The 18641-nt window shown below is 51.8% G+C and overlaps 7 protein-coding genes across 7 annotated transcripts; all 7 read left to right on the top strand.

Moving 5' to 3' along the window:
* Positions 1 to 178: 178 nt before the first annotated feature.
* Positions 179 to 526, top strand: TbgDal_II3910 (hypothetical protein, unlikely; the record flags this gene model as incomplete). The annotated part of the gene is made up of 1 exon (XM_011773619.1): positions 179 to 526. The coding sequence occupies one exon, from the start codon at positions 179 to 181 to the stop codon at positions 524 to 526; it is 348 nt and encodes a 115-aa protein (XP_011771921.1).
* Positions 527 to 1378: 852 nt separating this feature from the next.
* Positions 1379 to 2023, top strand: TbgDal_II3900 (hypothetical protein, conserved; the record flags this gene model as incomplete). The annotated part of the gene is made up of 1 exon (XM_011773618.1): positions 1379 to 2023. One exon carries the CDS (start codon positions 1379 to 1381, stop codon positions 2021 to 2023), a length of 645 nt encoding a protein of 214 aa, XP_011771920.1.
* A 631-nt stretch (positions 2024 to 2654) lies between these two features.
* TbgDal_II3890 (hypothetical protein, unlikely) lies at positions 2655 to 2966 on the top strand (the record flags this gene model as incomplete). Its single annotated transcript, XM_011773617.1, has 1 exon — positions 2655 to 2966. One exon carries the CDS (start codon positions 2655 to 2657, stop codon positions 2964 to 2966), a length of 312 nt encoding a protein of 103 aa, XP_011771919.1.
* Positions 2967 to 3745: 779 nt separating this feature from the next.
* TbgDal_II3880 (hypothetical protein, conserved) lies at positions 3746 to 6040 on the top strand (the record flags this gene model as incomplete). The annotated part of the gene is made up of 1 exon (XM_011773616.1): positions 3746 to 6040. The coding sequence occupies one exon, from the start codon at positions 3746 to 3748 to the stop codon at positions 6038 to 6040; it is 2295 nt and encodes a 764-aa protein (XP_011771918.1).
* A 2606-nt stretch (positions 6041 to 8646) lies between these two features.
* TbgDal_II3860 (hypothetical protein, unlikely) lies at positions 8647 to 9093 on the top strand (the record flags this gene model as incomplete). Its single annotated transcript, XM_011773615.1, has 1 exon — positions 8647 to 9093. The coding sequence occupies one exon, from the start codon at positions 8647 to 8649 to the stop codon at positions 9091 to 9093; it is 447 nt and encodes a 148-aa protein (XP_011771917.1).
* Positions 9094 to 9379: 286 nt separating this feature from the next.
* Positions 9380 to 12268, top strand: TbgDal_II3850 (hypothetical protein, conserved; the record flags this gene model as incomplete). The annotated part of the gene is made up of 1 exon (XM_011773614.1): positions 9380 to 12268. The coding sequence occupies one exon, from the start codon at positions 9380 to 9382 to the stop codon at positions 12266 to 12268; it is 2889 nt and encodes a 962-aa protein (XP_011771916.1).
* Positions 12269 to 14466: 2198 nt separating this feature from the next.
* On the top strand, positions 14467 to 18312 carry TbgDal_II3820 (ABC transporter, putative; the record flags this gene model as incomplete). The annotated part of the gene is made up of 1 exon (XM_011773613.1): positions 14467 to 18312. The coding sequence occupies one exon, from the start codon at positions 14467 to 14469 to the stop codon at positions 18310 to 18312; it is 3846 nt and encodes a 1281-aa protein (XP_011771915.1).
* Between the last annotated feature and the right edge of the window lie 329 nt (positions 18313 to 18641).

The following is an 18641-nucleotide window of genomic DNA, read 5'->3' as shown; positions in this document are numbered from 1 at the left end:
TTTTCCTGCGGAGGCTCCTCCTCATGTGTCACGTCACATTGATTCTTTTCGTGAGGGTCGAAGCGGACGCGGCAGGCAGGTTGGGCACAAGCCCCTCATCCTTTCGTCTGAGCAGCACCATGCGACTGTTTAATATGAAACAGTAAGTGATGAAAACGACGAAGAAGTTCCACCGAGTATGACAATTGTAGCAGCAGTCCTTCCCAATACCGAGTTTTATTTTTCACGGAATTTCGCGTCCGTTGTTTTACCAGTTATTTTATTATTCCTCCCTCTGCTGTACTGTACATCCCCTGCTGTTTTTTTTTCCTTACTTCATTATCCTCTTTCTTTTTGCCCTGTAATATGTGTAGACAGTGGGTCTGCCGTCGGCATGCTGATGGGAGACCCGCTCTGCGCTCGTATTATTTGTTTATTTTTTCGTTGGGAGTTACACAATTATCCTCAGTGTGTTGTTTTTGATTATTTGTTTTTACATCCCCGTGGTAGTGTTGGTGATCCATTGGGGTGCATCCTGCACGCCTGACGGATGTGTATGTTTTCCACTCCATTACGCGCCCTTCGCTTCGAAGCTGGGCAAAGTGACTATGTTTCCCTCTTCCTTCCTCTACCACTCCTTCACCACGGCAGTCCCGCAGCTGCAATTCAAAGGCTCACGCTAGTCGATTACAGATCAGAGGACGCTCCGTAATGCTTCTTATGCAAAACTGAGTCCTTCGCAGGTCAACACCTGGCTGACTTGCAAATGCGATGTTTTGCTGGTGTGCAGTTGCATCTGCGCTAGTCACCGTGTTATCCCTGTGCCCAAACTGCGTGTGTGAACGGTAAAGAATCATGTTGGCAGGGAAACAAACATAGTAGTGCAGGGGCAGTGCGGTCCGAGGGATGTGTGAGTACTTGTTAATCTGTCCTCGCTCCCACAACTGTATAAATGTTCCTTCTTATCCGTCGAAGAGGTGTGTGGATAAGCGATTAGGGGGGGGGGTGTGGAAGGAAATGTTTATGTTAAGTGGTACTTTCTCATCTTGGGCACCGTCTGCCTGTCGTTCCTCCCTCCCTATAAACCCCCTCCGCCTGCTCGTAGTTGATATTGTGGACCTCTTACATGAGCGTTGTTATCATGTGTTGCCCGTCGTCTCATCCCTGTTTTATACTAGTTAGGTTGCTAACCTGAGGAAAGCACTGTTGTTACACCGCCGCCACCACCACTGCATACATTCAGGGAGGCTACATTAGAGGCGAACCTGCGCGTAGTAAGAGCGGAAAGCGAGTGGTCAAACAAGTGAAGATAATATACCTGACTGAAAGGCACTGTAACTGCAGAAGTTGGAAAAAGGGGCGGGACTGTGCGCAACAACAGCACCATACGTGTGCTCCGATGCTTCCGCACTCTCAGCCGCTGGTGCTCCCAATGGAACCCTCCAACTGGGCAGTGATGCCTCCGACGGGGGTGGAAATGCCCATGGAGCCCGGAACGTTTGAAGATATCTCGACAGCGGGTTGGATAGGCCCTCGCCGGAGGTCGTTCTGCGGACCCCAGACGGAGGAAGAGTGGGAAGACCTGATGATTCACCGCAGCTCCTTAAGACGTGAGAGTGGCCAAGGCACCGGAGTCGGGCTATCCGGGTCGGGCTGCCTTCTGGGAACAGATGATCCTGACCGTGACGTTCTGTGTGAGTATTACGGTGACATGGCAAACCGAGACGAGAAGGTGCTCAGTTGTGGCCTGCGCAGTCAAGAAGGCCGAAGGGTATTGGGAAATAAACCACTGCGGCAACGGCCCAATGGTCCAATGCGCGAGCGAACCAACTACGGATCACTGGCTAGTCGCCGTCAGCGGGTAATGGAGGAAGGTGGGGTGTGGGGCGACGTCGAGGTGTGCTGCGTCCCAGTCGAGCCGTGGCACCCAATGGACATGGTGTGCCTGGGAGAAGAAAGGCCCGAAGATGTGTGCGTGCTGCGGCAGACGGACACAGAGTTATATGGCACTGGGCGGGCCTTCGCGGCCGATGGGAAGCCATAAGTAAGTAGTGAATGACGGCTATTTTCCAGGCCGCCTCCCCAGGAGGTTTGAAGTATAGGAAGGGCACAACGACCGTTGCACGTACAGAGGCTCTGAGGTAAGCGATAGGTCATATGCGTCCGTGTTTGCGTGTGTACTCGTCTCGGTAGGACCGTTGGGGAGTTGTCGACGGACCCTGTGGCTAGTTTAGAGGTGTGCTCACAACCAGTTAACAGTAGTACAAAATAGGGTGAATTCCTGCAGCAGGAAGTTATACATGCGAATGATGGGCTAGTAACGTACAGTGATTGACATGAACGGGTGGTAGTTGGGGAGGGGGGGGGTTGCTGTACTGTAGTGCCAAACACCCTGGTGTTTCCTGGCATATCTATTACCCTACGCACCGCTCCCTTGTTGTGTTTCTTCTGCACTTTCAAACATACAACGAGTGCCACCAAGTACTGCCTATGGGGGCGTTCTCCTGTATGTAGCACCATACCCTTCGCATATTGATTTCCTTCGACCCAAAATTCTCATCGCGTTTGTACATAACCCTTTTATACGTCTCTTCCTTTATTAACATTACCAGGGAGGACGGTGGTTTGTGCTATTAATTGTGCCTTCTTGTGATTATTTATTTATTTATTGTGAAATGACTGCAGCCTGTTGCAACTATGTTGCTTATGGTGAGCTTTGCAGCTATATCAAGAGGTGTTTGAGTCGAGTGGAAGCGAATCCTCTGAACCAATCACTATACAACCAGCTGCCCATAGTTAGGGAATTAAGTGGATTGACCATTGCTCCAGATGTTAGTGCCGTCCACCTAGTGATGTCTACTGCCTTTCTTTCGGAACCCTTTCCATTTGCTATTTCTATCAATACTTTGTTATTATTATTATTATTTATTCTCCCCCTCTTTTCTTCCCCATTGTACGTGCGTATTCCCATGTATTGGTTTCTTTGATTCGAGTTGTCCCGTTTTACTTCCCTTTTTTATTCAGCGTATTTTTAGGGTTAAAACGCTACCGAGCGTGTGGTGGTAAACTTTACTCTCCCAGTTGCGTGCTCACTGACCGTCGGGCATTGTTTTCATGTGCTGCTCAACTTTATCGCTTCCTGTTGATCTCTTTTCCCGGTACCTTCTCTCATAGTATCGTTATGGTTAGGGAAGTCAAACAAGCGTCTCATTATACACCATCGGGGTGGACTGGAAGTGCTTGCTTTGTGTGATACACTGAAACAACAATTCAACCCAGTATCACTGGTTGGGGCGCATTTCAACGTAACAGCGTCCGCTGCTCGACTTGTTGCAACCTACGGGCTGTACAACAGGTCCCGTCACTACGCAGCGAGTTGCCCTATCCCCTCCTTCTACTGGTCTTGTGTGATTAGAATGTTCATGGTCATCATACCGTTTGTAGGGCTGTGATGCCACCACGGTTGTGTGGCCGTGGACAGCGGCACTGTGTTAAACTCCACGGCCCACTCGTTACCCCGCTGTGCGTAGTGAAATGGTTTGTCGTTACCTTCCGCTATGGTTGTGCGTACTGTAGTTATCAATGATGGGCTTGCCACTGAATCACACAGATATGAAAGGATTTTTGCGATTTTTTTCTCTTCCCTCTTCCATATTTTGGTTTACTCCGTACAAACAAGGAGTGAGATTGTAAGGCAAATTTCCGTGTGACACGAGGAAGTTGTGTAAGCCACCCAGGTTTGGCCACGTGCTGATAAGCATTTGTAATGTCCACGGTACAGGCAGCCGCCGCCGCACCAACAGGATCGATCCTTCAGTGCAGAAGTTCAGCACCGAAGTCGAAGATGGGAGAGAATGAGGAAAAACGTGGTGGCGCGAGCGAAGGAACTACACACACACAGAACCTTGTAACCGTTGACACTGCTCAGACCTCCCAACCATCCGCCACTCGACCACCAGCCCCCACGAGCGGCTTGGGTCAGGTGATCCCGATCTCACCACCGAATGGTCAATTGGGCAGCCGCAACACCGTACCACCTCAAAGACAGGGGTTGTTCCAGGGACAGGGAGTCATGGGAAACATGCAGGAGCCTGCCGCAGGAGGGGGTGCCTATTGGGGGACAATGGGCGGGTATACGTATGGTGTCGCGCCGACGGGGTCTGCATCTGACGCATTTTATCCATCAGCAAGAAATGGAGGCTGTGTCTTCCCACCGCTGCAGGGGAGGATGGCCGGCTACCCCCCAGCTGTTCCGCCGCCGCCGAGTTTGTTTCAAGGGCAGTTTCCCTCCGGGGGCAGAGGGATTGTCGCCACTGGTTGTGGGGCACGGAGTGTGTGTGGATACGCTCTCGACGGGTTTGCGCGTGGCGGACGCGTGCGTCAACATACCACGGGAACAAGTGCACATGAGGGGGCAGTGTGTGAAAGTGTGCACGGACCTGCTCTGGGTGACGTGTCCAACCCCCTCCCTTACTCAGTGTATGGGGAGGGTCATGCTTTTCCGTCGTTGTCAGGGAGGCTTGCTGGGCACTTGCCTCAACGGAGGAACTCATTCCAGCAGCAAGGGTCATTCCATAGCCAAAGGGAGCTCGGTGACTTGCATGCATCCGCCGCGGGAGAAAGTATCTATGGTGGATGTGGTTACGCCCTCAGTTTTCGTTGCTTTGTTCCCGGAACCTCAGACACGGGAGTATGTGGCTCAGCGGTGCATGATTCTTCTTATGGGAACCGTAATGGTATCTCACAGATGGGGAGCATATATGGCAACGGAGTGGGTCGTGTGCCATCACCATTGAGGACCAGTTTGTGCCCCGTCATCGCAACCATCAAGGACCACGTGCCGCTGCAGAGAAGTGGACTGCGTGGTGGGAATGTTGTAGCCGTCGGGGCGGCCAAATGTGGTGGTGAGGGCCGGTCTGCGGATGAGCTGAAACCTGTGCTGGCTTCCCCTGGGAGATCCCTTGCTTCCCAGAGTGAGTGTTCCCCTGCCGGTGATGACTCGAGTGCACAGACCCTTGTACTCGAAAACTACAACATTCACTCGCTCGTCATTCTCGATAAGGATGAGGGACCCTCAGATAAGGTAGTTGTGACTGTGAAGGACCCTCGGACGGTGGTCTTCAGACGGAGCGATGGGGGAGAAGAGGAGCATGTTAACGATGAGTGCCTTGAGCGTAGCGAGGCGTCGGCATATGTGAACTCTGTGTTACTCAACGACCTCCGACTGAACTGGATAGCTGGCCGTACCTCTGCACTGCTTGTGGGGGCTGGGAGGAACTGTGGAGATACATCGGTGACTTTTGCGGGTGATTTTCTCCAAAGGTGCCTTGAGAGTGTGGAAGGCGCCAAGGAGAAGTGCAAGTATTTCGACGTAACTATAACGCTGGGTATGATGGAATCCTCTGACCGCATTCTTGATCTCCTCGACACTGAGAAGAAAGGCTACGAAAGGGTGCAGCTTGCATCCAATCCCGTGTACGGGCCGTGTTTGCTTGGGATGAAAACGAAGAAGGCAACCTCCTCTAAGGAGTGTATGGAGGTGTTTAACAGTGCTATGCAACTCGTTGATAATCCAAAGCACCTCATCGTCGGTTTTTTCGTCCTGAAACAACTGAAGAAAACTGCCAACGGTTGGGATGTATACCTCTCTTCGTTATGCATTGGGCTCGCTAAGGAAGAGGTCTCGCGGTTTGCCGCGTTGAAGGAGAAGGACACGTCCGAGCCACACCGGCTGTTCCGATACGCGATCGGTGGCGGCAGTGTTACAGTTTCCACCCTGATTCTCTCTCAATGTGACACGGGCGCTAGCGACAGTCTCGACGTCGAGCGCAGGATGCGGGAAGTGAAAAACACTCCACCGCGGATCGGTAGTGTGCTTCGGTGTGTGGAATCAGCGAAAAAGGAGATAAACAGACAGCAGGAGAAGATGAAGGATATGGACAGCACCGGGAAGGGGCCCACGGCGAGACTGGTAAGCCGTATGGAGTCGATAGTAAGGGATGCGGAGGAGATGCTGGCTAATCCGATTACCACAGCGCCCAAGGGATACCTCATTGTTTAAGTTTCACTCCACCCGCATTCATAGGCGGCAAATGAGAACAGGGTTGAGGCCCAAACAAGTGTTAGTAGGTGGATGTGCGTATGTGTTCGTTCGTTGCTGCATTAAGCAAAGCGAACTAGTGTGCACGCGCGGAGGCGAAATCGTAGGAGTCGCGAGAGTTAGATTCACCACAATCTTTGAACTTTCTGGTGACGCAAACCAGTGTCCACAGTAGGAACTATTTCGGTGCTGTCGTGACCAACTGCGCTGTGCACGCGAGTCCCATTTTCTTGGGTGTTGATAACTTTTGCGCGCTTGCCGTATAAGGAGGTAGCGCACGCAAACAAGAAAGAAAGAAAACGAAGGTCCAAATTCCAGGGTCGGTAGGCATTATTTATGTTTTCAAAGGGGTTTATGGGTGTATACCGAATACCAAACTACCGTTCGCGGCGCTCAGGCCCTCGCTGCGGTCCTCACAACAGCACCCACGGGGGATCTGTGTGTAGACCCGTGTGGTGCCGAAACGAATGAACGAAATGTCGTCTTCCTCATATATATATATATATATATTACCTTGCAAAGCTGGGTTTGCTATATTCTGTTCTATTTTTAGTTCATGCTTGAGTATGTTAACTGCCCTTCCCCGTAGGACTTTGTTTTGTTTTGTATTTGCCTATAATGGAGGGTCCAATCGTCCAGTGCTTGGGGATGGAAGAGGATATTTTATTTTGTACAAACTTTCTTCACAGTCATTCCTTTATGCACAAGGACTCATAGTAGCTGCTGCAGTCAGATGGCTGGCACCATTGTGGGCGCTAAAGCCCTTCATCGTTATTCCATTAATTCATCTATTTTTTTTATTTTTGTTTCTCCTCTCTGCCTGATGAGGCTCAATTGTGCCGGTACATCTTTCAGTTTGTTGTTTGTCCCAATCATAACCCACGCGTGGGGTGCCGTCATTCGCGTGTTTGGGAAAAAATGCAGTGTTTTATTCGACCATGTCAGACTCGCTGGGATTGAGCCGATGCTAGCGTATACTGGAGCTCCTGTAATGTGACCTCGCGACTCTCTTCCCTTTCCTCATCTTAACGGTAGACAAGGTCCTGTCAAAGCTGGCAGGCTCACGAAGGCAAGGTATGGGTTCCGTTGGTTACATGCGCATAAGCAACTTTGTAAAAAAATCAATTTGGAATGCAGTTTTTTTTTTTTTTGAACGGTACCATTTGGAAAAATGACACAACGCTCATAAATTCGTTCCCAACGAAGGTTCTTAGTCCGACGTGGTGGATAGATTGTAGCGTGCTATTCTTTGGGGGCTTGTCGAATGAACCCGCTATCTGTAAGGCTATTTTTATTGACTCTTTTGTGCCGCCACCCACGGGTTGAACTATAGTTTTCTTTGCGAAGGTATTCCACACTTGGTTTGTAGCCCTTTTATCTCGAAGATAGCCGTCCCATCTGTGGTTCAACTTGACGAATATACTGCCCGAACTTCAGCTTCGCGCGTAGTACGATTGCTTTTTTGTGTTGTTCCTTGGTGCGAGCGACTGCAGCGTCACTTCAATGCTCGACGCTTGAGAGCTAGTTTTGGACTGTTTCAGCAGTAGGGCGCTTGTAGATGGAACTGTTAGATATATAGTTTGCGCGACAAGTCCGTTCATGCATGTCGGTTTGAAGCGGGAGGCCGGGAAAAACAAGGGGCCTGGTCAAGGAATGTCGGTGCTGTTTTTTTTCCCCCGATGTTGGACTGTCTGTACCGAACAAACAATACGTGCAGCCCCAGTTGTGAGCTCCTCCCGTCCTTTGGCACGTCCTCTGGAGCACAATCCCTTTCAATTTCTTGGGGTCGAAGAGGCGATGACTGGCTCAGTTGTCGATTGTTTACTGCGCGGCTCTTAGGAGGTAAAGGCGCATGCGCCAAATATTAAGGTGGAAGTGAGGGGCGTGGACAGCGCATTTGGAGATGGGACACACATGTTAGCGATCATCAGAGCCGAAACGGTTGAGGGCCCGACGTTGGCCAGAAAAACATTCGTAACTGTGCTAGTGGTATTTGGAAGATATCACAGGCTTGATGAAAACATGCAATAAAGCGAGGTGCTTGATCAATGTGTCTTGGATGAGGTCCATCTGCTCCAACGGCCGGCGGGTCACAACTCCACATCACTTGTTGGGCTGTTGGAGGAAGATGACCCAGCTGCGGCAAAGATGTGTGTATAAGGCTTTTCTTACCTTCCATTAGAGCTGCGGAACAAGGGATCTCCACCTTTGATATTACCATAGCATAGACGAGCTTCAAAAAGGTACAGAAGCGATGGGCTTTCTTCAACCAGACGCCACGCACAGATGTACCACGCTCGGTTTTTCTCCCGTATTCAGTCCTAGGGTTTCTGGCGACGCAATTTAAAGGTTATGGAACCTCGGGTGCGTGAAAGTGCGTGCGAATGGGATGTTAAAGACAGTAGAGGCGGCTGACTTCGTTGCATTCCCCCTTGCGCTGGGGCAGGCCAGCAAGAACGACAGCGGCAATCAGGCTAGTGGACTTTCCTTGCCACTGGCGTTGCAGACGTCGTGAACCAGCACATAACATTGAAGAGCAGGAAAAACTCGGCACCGTTCATACCGGTATGATAGACCATAGGTGTGGGTGCCACAACCAGCCACCGTGCAACCATCTGCGTGTACCGGAGATGTGGTGGGAATGCAAAGATTGTGGAACGAAGCTGCTAACGCCATCTATAGGGAAGGGACAAGTTTCCGACGGGGTGGAGATTTTCAACAGTGTGTTGAAGGCGTTTAAAATCCAGCAACGGAAAGGGGAACTTGAGTGGATAGTGGACACAGCAAGTCAGAAGTTGATACGGTTAGCCAGACGTCGTTTTATTATACCTAAGGGGGACCTGTGGGCTGCTGCCGAGGCAAATGGGAGTGAGCCCAACATTATACTAGTGTTGATGCCCCTGCATCACTCTCCATGCCCACCGCGTGCATGGCCCGCTCCATTTCACACAGAAAGGACGCGAGGAAGAGGGAGTGGCACCACGCGAGGTATGCGTGCGTGTGTGCTTGAGTGAGTGTGTGGTGGTATGACGAGCCGCACGCACCCCAGACCGATGATACCTCTTTCTCTAGAGAAGGTGGTGTGCCGTGGTAGGGGTATTTGGGATGAAGGATTCATGCATGCCGTTGGGGCAACACAAACCAAAGTACTGCCTTCGCGGGTGGAAGTGGACCTGGTGCAGTGGCGGTGTACCCGCGCAGACGGACACGCTTTTGTTGCATCACTTTTGGTGTATAACTGTTGGTGAGTCAGTGCAACATTTCGCATGTCTTTGCTGAGTGCAGCTCCGAAGTTATTTTATGGAAACTGACGTAGTGCGACCACGGATCGTTGTCGGTCTGGAGCTGGTAGGAACTGCTTCTCTCTTGCTAGTTCTCGCACATCTGGTATTCTTCGGCATCTTTTCCTTTTTCATAGGGTATAGCAAGAGGTGCAACCGCCACTTCACATACGCTTCGACGGAGAAAAAAGGTAACGCTAAGGGAAGTCCAGTTGGAGGCCCTGCGAAGCGAACAAGGAAAAGAAAAGAGCACAATAAAGAGAAAATGAGTTTCCGAAGACAAAGTTTTAGGGATGGTTGCCAAACAGGCTTTGTTCCGGGGGATTATGATATCTCCCACGGACCTCCACACGAAGGAGGCACTTGGCCCCATGGTCATAAGTACGGCTCGCAGAGGAGCATGAGTTGCAGATCGTGCGGAAGTGGGGTACGGTTACCCAACAACAGCTTTCTTATGAGCCGCGCCGGAGGATATGGCCAGCGGGAGAGCAGCTTTTCCGGGATGTGCCGTGCCTCGCAGTACGGAAACTTCGCCACTTACGGCATGATGGGTAGTGGCTACCGCAGTTTCGGTGCTTCCGGGTTTGGGGCCATTGAAGGGGGTTCCATGTACCGCGGTTACCAAGACTCAATGCCGGTGCAAAAACTGTTCAGCAGCCGACGAGACCGCGGGCGGGTGCCATCACAGGTGGGATTCTTCCGCCGCCCTTCTCAACTGAGCTGGTCAAACTCCAGCAACTACGTACAAGTTTCAAAATCGTTGTACGGTATCGACGGTGGTGTTTCCAAGGAGCCCGCGCGATCCGAAGTCGGACGGAAATTTTCAGTGGCCGGGGGAGCAACGATGTCGGCTAATGGTCTGGGTGAAGCGAAACCTCCACAAGCGTTGGGATCGCGAATTGCAGAAAAGTTCGCTGGCAAGTCCCACTCCCTCCATCCTAGAGAGGGGGCTCCCATCAGGAAGAACAGCCCGTTCGCAGTTGATGCTCGGCAGGCTCGCACTAAGAGTCCGGCAAGTTATGATCTTGCTGACGCGGAAGATTTTCACATCATGGAGGGGCATGCATCCCCTGTGTGTGAAGCGACCCGAGCAATCGTTGAGACAGTGAGTGATGGGTCGAGTCGCACGATTATAACCGCAGAAAGCAACAACGTGGCGTTAGATATTCCGCTATCAAGGACTGTTGGGGAGGTTGTGCACCCACTGGCGCGCGTGGGGTCCGCATTTGGGGAAGGCACCGAGGATACACAAGAACAAACAAGTGTGGCAAGTAAAGGCGAAACCTCAAACACGTACGGGCGCCACAGGCGACCTTTCTTGAAACGGAGTTCCTCTTTGCACCGGCCGCGTGGTGTTAACGCGGTTAATATTTCCATTGCTGAGTTTCCAGAGGCGGAGGAAGTTCAAGATAGTCTTGAGGGTGATATCTTAAATACGAGAAACTCCACCGGAGTCCCGCACGACACCAACCGGCCGCGGCGAAATCAGGTTTCTGAAGCATGTGATCTGCTGCATCCGACGTCGAATGAGGAAACGGCCGGTGGTGGTGAAAAATTTGCGAGCTTGCGGCCAAACACGAACCGAGGGTCGCGCATGCAAGCAGGGGAGTCCGACATAAGGGGGAAGCTGGCGACGGATGGGTGCACCGGGTGTGGACCGGATATTGCTCGTACCCAGTCTCCAGGCTCTCAGGGGGAGCTCCTCTGTGATGGGAATACGCGTGCGGCGGACGGTGCAACACCTGTCACAGAGACCGCCAGCATCAAGGAAAGTCAACGAAGGACGCGGACAAACGAGGAACAGCGGCATCCGAAAGACCTTAAAACGAACCGTATAAAAACAGTTGTACTGGTGGAGAAGGTGCCGTCCACCTCAACCCCGCTTTTGGTCGAGGGAAACAACATTAGCTACCGTGGGTCAAAGCATGAAGCCCATGAAGTGGTCATCCGCAACCCCAGTAGCACGAACTTTTACTCTACCACTCTGAACGGTGTCAAGGATGCCGTGTGTGACGGCTACAACGCTTCTGTGCTTTCCGTGGAGGCGCCAAATTCCGACATGCTGTTTCGATCACCTGTGTGGCCATATCTTACTCGCATTGTGCGCGGCGTGTTGCAGCGGTGTCAAACAACGGCTGACTCCATCGTGAGCGTAACTTCAGCTCTCGGGTTTTTCCATGATGACAAAGTGAAAGACCTTTTTGACCTGAACGGTGGCAGGTTTGAGACGATGCAAGTACAGCCATCTCCGATTTATGGCCCGCGTATTCCACAGTTGCGGTACACCAAAGTTACGTCCAGCATGGCATTTGATGAGTCCCTAAACAAGGCGTTAAGCCGTGCCAGTACAGATCCAATTCTCTCCACCATGACGGGTGGTGTCCTGGTCGCCCTCCTTCTTGTCAAGCAAAGCCGTATAGTAAGAACAGAGTCGGGTGAGAGTACGTGTGATGTTTTGCTCTCTTCACTTGTATTTGCCTCCTCTGGGAGTGGCACACACCCGTACGATTCTGCCATATCACGTGTGAAGAATGAGTACTGCATGCTTTTTCATCTCGTACTCGGTGGCCCTTCCCATACATGCTTTCTGTTGAGTCTCTCCACGGCTGACGAAAGCGATGAAGAGGTCAACGGCAAGGAGATTGTAGAGAATCTCCTCGAGCTGCACCGCAAAATGCATTCTACCTACAACTATCCGCTTCGTAACGGATCCGTGACACGATTCGTAAAGTACGTAATGGCTGCGAATAAGGAAGGCATCGAACGCCTCAAGCACGAGGAAGATCCTGAAAAGAAAAATAGGTTAAAGCGCTACGTGCAGGAACAAACCCGACTTCTGAACGACGCGACGAAAATGTTGAAAGACGCCGAAGCCGAGCTTCGAGCGCGTGCCAACCAGCCCCGCTAGCCAGCATGGCGGCGGTGTATTCACCTGACCCAAGGAGGAGACCGGGTCTTTAACGCTGGCTCATAGTTTTATAATTCGGCGTAAACACAGGTAGCCCCTGTCGTTCCAACGCTTTGTACCTCTTGTTCCTCACTCCAGTGGTGGGACGCACTCGTGGCCGCCATCATTGTTCCCTTTTTTTTTTCCTTTCCCTTCCCTATAACCCTGCCGCCGCTTTCCTAACCCCCCCCCCTGAGCTTTCGGCACGCATGTCTGCCCGAGAGGAGCACGCGAAAGAAGGTAGAGGGGGGCCGAAGTCCTTTTTTGCGGTGGTACACTGACCAGTTATTGCTACTGTTGAGCTAACGCTACACACTTCTAACACATCCCACTAAAATATTTTTTCTTAAAAAAAGAGGGGAATAAATGATGATTATAATGTTGTTGCCTTCTTTTCCGTAGTTTACACTCGTATTTGTTATTATGCGTCTGCTTGTGTGTGTGTGTGTGTTTGTGTTTGTGTTTGTGTTTGTGTCTATTGAGGTCTCATTGTTCCAGGGGTTGGAGGAAAGAAGCAAAAACAAACAAACAAACTCCCACATGGCCAACCATAGGGGGGGGGAAGGACTGTATAACGACGACTGCCGTAAACCGGCCTCATAAGTTCGTGTACATTCCTGACGACTCGCGGGGGATAGTTAAGAGAGAAAAGAAACATGCGTGGTAAGCGGAGGAAACGGGAGGATACCTGAAGTTTGTAAACGGTTGCTTGCACGAGCTGGCAGCATAAAAACGAGGAGGTGGGGGCGAGGGAGGAATGGAGCTCACCACCTGAAATCTGTGAAGAGACGGCGCAAGTGATGTGTCTACTCAAGCAAAAGCATCCAAGATCATGGGACGAGGGTAACATCAATGGGTGTTCGCCTTGCTGGTTAGCGCAATTGTAATTTCGACGTGTTATTTCCTCTCTCTTTTTTTTTTCTATCCCTTTCCTCAATTTCCCTGAGTGCTAGGCTTGTGTTTGCCTTCGTTTGTTTTATTCGCTAGTGAGAAAGGGAAGTGGGGAATTGTGTGTATTTACCGCTAATGGTCCATAGTGCTCTGAGCAGTGGTCAACGCTTTTGAGCAAACTATCATCATCTCCAAACGCTAACAGATGTGGAGTTCTTTTGTTTGTATATGTGCCATTTTTTCCGTTTGTTTTTCGTGTACCTTCTTTCCTTTACAGTTGTAGTAAGAAATTTCCTTTTTTTTTTGCTATTTTTTCCTCACCTTGTTTCCTTACTTGTTTCGTCTTATCCGTTCTTATTCCCAGGTTCGCTGCGGGGGTGGGGAAGAGGGTTACTTTTATATTATGCGCTTTCGAACGTACGTCACCTGCCGTTAAATGCACCGACGCTCTCGCCGCTACCTTCAGGTGAGTGCTGCGCTGTGACTTCTGCTTGCAACGATGCACCCGCGACATCATTCTTTTTCTCACCCCACCCACCACTCCGCTCCTCGTCTCAATGCGTTGTTTGTCTAACCCTATTTTTTTTTTTTGTGTGTGAAAGACTAATTGCTGTTAACTTAGTACATGCCAAAAAAATTATCCCGGTGAATCACCCGCATCTTCACTCCTAAGGTGATGAAAGTCGAGGTGTCTGGACGCCGGCTATGTGTATGGGTTGATGTCCCACAGCGGGACCAAAATGGGACGCCCGGCACGCGTGACAAACGGTGTGCTTCCCTGCCGTGAGGGCAGGAACGTAAAAGGGAATTTGCTGGGGTAGGAGTGGGAAGGCGTGGATACTTGAACGGATCTCTCTACCCCTTTTCTCGTATCGGCGGCTTAGTTTTGGTTTTTTTTTTCTTAAAACAACAACACCAACAACTCTGTTACACATTTTCGTTTTTGTTCGGTGGCTTACTTGTCTGGTAGTCGCCGGGCGTACATATTTTTGTGTGGGTATGTAAGTGGGCAGGGGTTCCGCAGTGCAGCACCTCGATGAAATAAGGGTACATTCAATCTTCCCCTTGATGTGGTATATATCTCCCCTACGGACGCGCTGCCCACTTGGGTAGAAATCAGGCCTTTTCGTTTATGTTTTTCACTCCCTCCCTATAAGTGTTATTACCTCGTAACCGCGACCAATAACTGGTGACAAAGGCGGGGTGGGTTAAGGGGCAAGGTTCGCGCTGTCCAGTTTCCCCTCGCAAACAAAGAAAAGGGCTCCATTATGGTAGCTTACGCATCAGCGGCCTCCTCTTACCACGCGGGCGTCTTGGTTACGAGCGTGGTGCTCTCTTTCGGGCTTGGTTTGACGGTCTGGTGGCTAGCAAGTGGTTACCGAGGTCGTATGCGGCTCCGTTCCCGCGTTGTGTTGGTAAGGTTTGTCAAGCAAGTTGTGGACGACTGGGAAGAGTTCTGCTTACGCGAGGTGGAACATTGGCTGGCTGTGCGGTCTCCAGAAGGGAACATTGGAGAGGATTCTCTGTTCAGCAACCATGGTGCAAAGGAAAGGGGGGAGGTCCAGGACGCGTTACCCTTCCACGGGCCAATGCGATCCATGGCGTATGCACCGGGCGTGGACCTGAGTCGGTGGTTACAGCTGTGGAATGTTGGCCGTCGGCTCTGTGCGGCGTTGCCGGAAGACATGGTGTTATTGGAGCGGTTGGGGTACATCATAAAGTACACCGCTTTTCGACGACTGGCTACTATGGCTGAGGCGCGGTACTACGCGGCGGCCTGGCGCAGCGCCGTGCACGGAAGTGACACAAAGAATGGGAAGGCACAAATCCGTAGGCCCCGCATCCCTCCTTGGCTCGTGGGCCATCGTCCCTTCTGGATTGTACCTCTCCCCGGCCCAGGTGTGGGGCAGTTTCTTTGCCTTCCCTTAAGCTACTTTCCTGTTGAAGCCGTCCTCACCAGTGGTGCGGAGGAGACATGGGTGAAGGATCTCGCAGACGTTCTACCACTCATCATGGGTCAACTAAGCTTTAAGTTTTTGGTCGACGGCCTTCGAACGCGACAGGCACGAAGGGTAGCCCACGCCACAATACGGCGGAGGTACCCACCGTCCTGGAAGCGGCTCTGGAGAGAGATTGACCGTTTATTCAATACATTTGCCGCACCGCTAGCTAAGAGCCAGTTGGAAAGGGGAAGGATGGCGCGGCAACGCTTTTGTCGGGAAAAGTTGTATGAAGGTGTGGAATTGGTTTCAGGTGACGGACCTGATATGGAGGAGGGTATGGATGGAATCTTTAGTGTACAGAGTTCTGAAAAGGTGGAGGGGGTCATGGGCCGCGATGTATTGCTACGTGATGCAAATTTGACACGCAAGCTGACGTTGCTTCTGCGGTTTCGAACGCTCAGCCACGCAGTGCGCATTGCAATCAACCTGTGGGCGCCGCGGTATAATGTGTTTGCAGGGTGGATGCTACCTTACGTGCTCTCGTCTTCCGGGTGTCTAGAAGGCCGCGGGGCCGTACTCATGGATTTCGCGCGAAGCGTCCTTTGGGGTTCTATTTCCGCCGCTGTGGGGGCTGCCGTTCGGTCTTTTGACGATGTTTTCAGGTGGAAAATACTTGTGATGTTGCGTGACGAGGTGTTGCATGAAGTGAATGTCAAGATAGCTGTTGCTGATGAGGCGTTTTTGCGGCGGTGCTCGTCGGAAGGTGTGGGCAGAAGCGGGGGCAATCCTCTGGCTCGCTCGTTCGAGTACGCGGAGAACACGGCGGCACGGATGCTTGGTTACTTTGACTGCGAACAAAAAAAGTACATATCGCTCATCATCGGAGTGGTCACTGCAATGCTTCGACAAGAAGTGGACGTTGCCGCGTTCGCTGCAGCAGCGTCTTGGCTCAACTTCTACGAGATATCACGGGCCATCGGTCGTTGGTGCGGGTTACTGCTCGATAAGAGTGTCGAACACGAAATTGCACGCATGGGGGAAGAGCCCTTGCCAGCGGAACCCCGATACGGACTTCAACTTCTGCTGGAGGTATTGGCTGAGGAAAATGATGGCACCACAGGAACGAATGCGCCAGTGGAAGGGGACGCTCCGGTCCAAAATGGAAGCAGAGCAAGTCACTCTCGATATTTTCTCTCACTGATTGCTTGTGGGGGGACTTTTCACGTTGACTGGCCGGTTGGCCCACTCCCCACCCATAAGAAGGCCCAAACAGACGAAGTCGCATATCTTCGGCGTCTACAAAAACTATTCGACACCGTCGTCAGCGGTGAAAGGGCCTGTGCATTATCCTGCACTTCGTTTATCTGCTCACCGAACGACGGTGCTTTATCCATTGCACGGGGCCTCAGGGAAAATGCCGCATGTGTCAGGGAATTTGTGCTGAAGGAAAGGGTTCAGCATGCGTTGGAAGGGGACACAGTCCAAACTGTTCCTGCCAATAGTTCAGAAAAACTACACGCCGTGAACGGAGGGGCCAAGGCGGCTCTAGATGCAGAAGAAGCGGCGCTGCTAGCACGTCCACAGGCGATGAACCGCATCCCTTCAACGCTTGGCTTTGACGACGTATTCAGTAGGCCTCCGCGATTCATTCTTCGTCAGTTGGGCCTTGACACCGTCTTCGCACAAAGAGCGGCGCTTTCGGTCCGGCGAGCTGAATCATTTACTATTACGATGGACCTTTCAGACCCAATCTCCAGACCGTTTCATAACGTGTTCACACAGCTGCTTCTACATTTGACGGAGTTTATTGAAACTCTGTTGTTTTATTCCTTACTAAGTTATCGTTCAAATCTGACCTCCATTTGGGGCGTCTGGCCCACATGGTTTACGACCCGTTGGGCCTGCGACGGCGGCGCCACCATTGCTGCAGAATGGTCTGCTGCTTCGCTGCTGGACCGAGTGAGCGCCTACCGCGCGCTAATGAGAGGAAACGAACGTGTCGAGCTCGACCATCCCTTCCGGCTCACACAACAGGTGGCCCGTTACATGCCCACATTCGTACACGATGCCTCTCCCCATAACTATTCAGCGGTGTTCAAGGCGCGAAGAGGGCTCTGGCGGAATAAAATAAAACATGTTGAGGGCATACAATTTGATGATGCCGGGCGCATCAGCGAGGGTTTTCACCTCCGCAAAGGTATTGATTTCCGTGGGGTGTGGTTTGTCTATCCTGAATTGCACCACTGCGCAACTGACGGGTCGTTGCAGCCAAGTTTAGCAAATGTGACGGTCCATTTTCCCGCCACTCAAATTACAGCCATACTCGGGAGAACCGGGTCAGGGAAGAGTACATTGCTGAGCCTGCTGAAGCGCATGTACGACCCAGTGGCTGTTGTATCCCTGAAAGAAGAACGCGTGTGGGAGGAAAGTGAGGGCCTCATAACCGTACTGCAGCGTTGCCTGGGCACTCAACTCCCACAGGCTAACGAAGGAAATTGCGAGAACATCGTGACGATCGATGATATTCCCCTGACCTGCTTCTCCACCACATTCCTGCGGCAAGCAGTTGGCATGCTCGAGCAAACTCCCTTCACCTTCAAGGGTCTAAGTTTCCTTCAAAATATTTCCCTTTTCACACCGCGAGTGTCTAGAGACGAATGTGTTGCAGCAGCCACCCTTTGCCGATGCAAAGAGTTTATCGAGTCACGGCCGCTTGGCTATGACGACAAGTCGAAGGAACTAAGCACAGGCGAAAAACAACGCCTCGCACTTGCACGGGCTATTTTGGTGGGGCGGCACGGTCTCGGCGTCTGCCTTCTCGATGAACCCACGTCGCACTTGGATGGGCACACCGCCGCGTACGTTGAGGAGGCCATCGGCAACCTCACCACAATCCAACAACCTGAGGTCACCGTTTTGCTGGTGTCCCACCGCCTCTCAACCATCCGATATGCAACCCACGTGGTGATCCTCGATGGCGGCCAGCTCGAGTATCAGGGCCCAGCCGATGAACGCAAGTTGCGTTCGAATTCATTCCTCCGCTCAGCGGCTGAGGGACAGGACCTACAGATCGTGCGCTCCGCAGCGCGGCCGGAAGGGCGAACACAGGGCAATGTCAAAAGTGCCGTATACGCCGACGGCTTGCTGAAGGTCTCTTCCGTTGACGCTTAACATCGTGGGTCGCTGCGTTTTTTTCTTTGGCTGCCGCTTTCAACCATGCTGGACGATACCGTGCTTGGTATCGTGGAAACATCGTAACTCTATTTTCCTCCGTTGTTTCTTCCTTACTGCGTACCTGAAGCTAGTTTTTGACCCCTCAGGACTCCCCGGTGTTGTGAGGAGTGAAGAATGCGCTGAAGATTCGGGGTCGCTATTTTTTTTTTAAAAACCCTTGGGAGGAGTCGGCTACACCTTGTGCTAGTCCAGCCCGGCCACTTGGAAGCTAACGTGCACTCGAGCACCCAGGGGGTTGTTGTGGGATGTGTGTGTGTGTGGGAGGG

Source organism: Trypanosoma brucei, chromosome 2, assembly GCF_000210295.1.
Source record: "Trypanosoma brucei gambiense DAL972 chromosome 2, complete sequence".
NCBI lineage: Eukaryota > Euglenozoa > Kinetoplastea > Trypanosomatida > Trypanosomatidae > Trypanosoma > Trypanosoma brucei.
The sequence above is the reverse complement of the archived record's forward strand: the minus strand, read 5'-3'. Positions and strand labels throughout refer to the sequence as shown.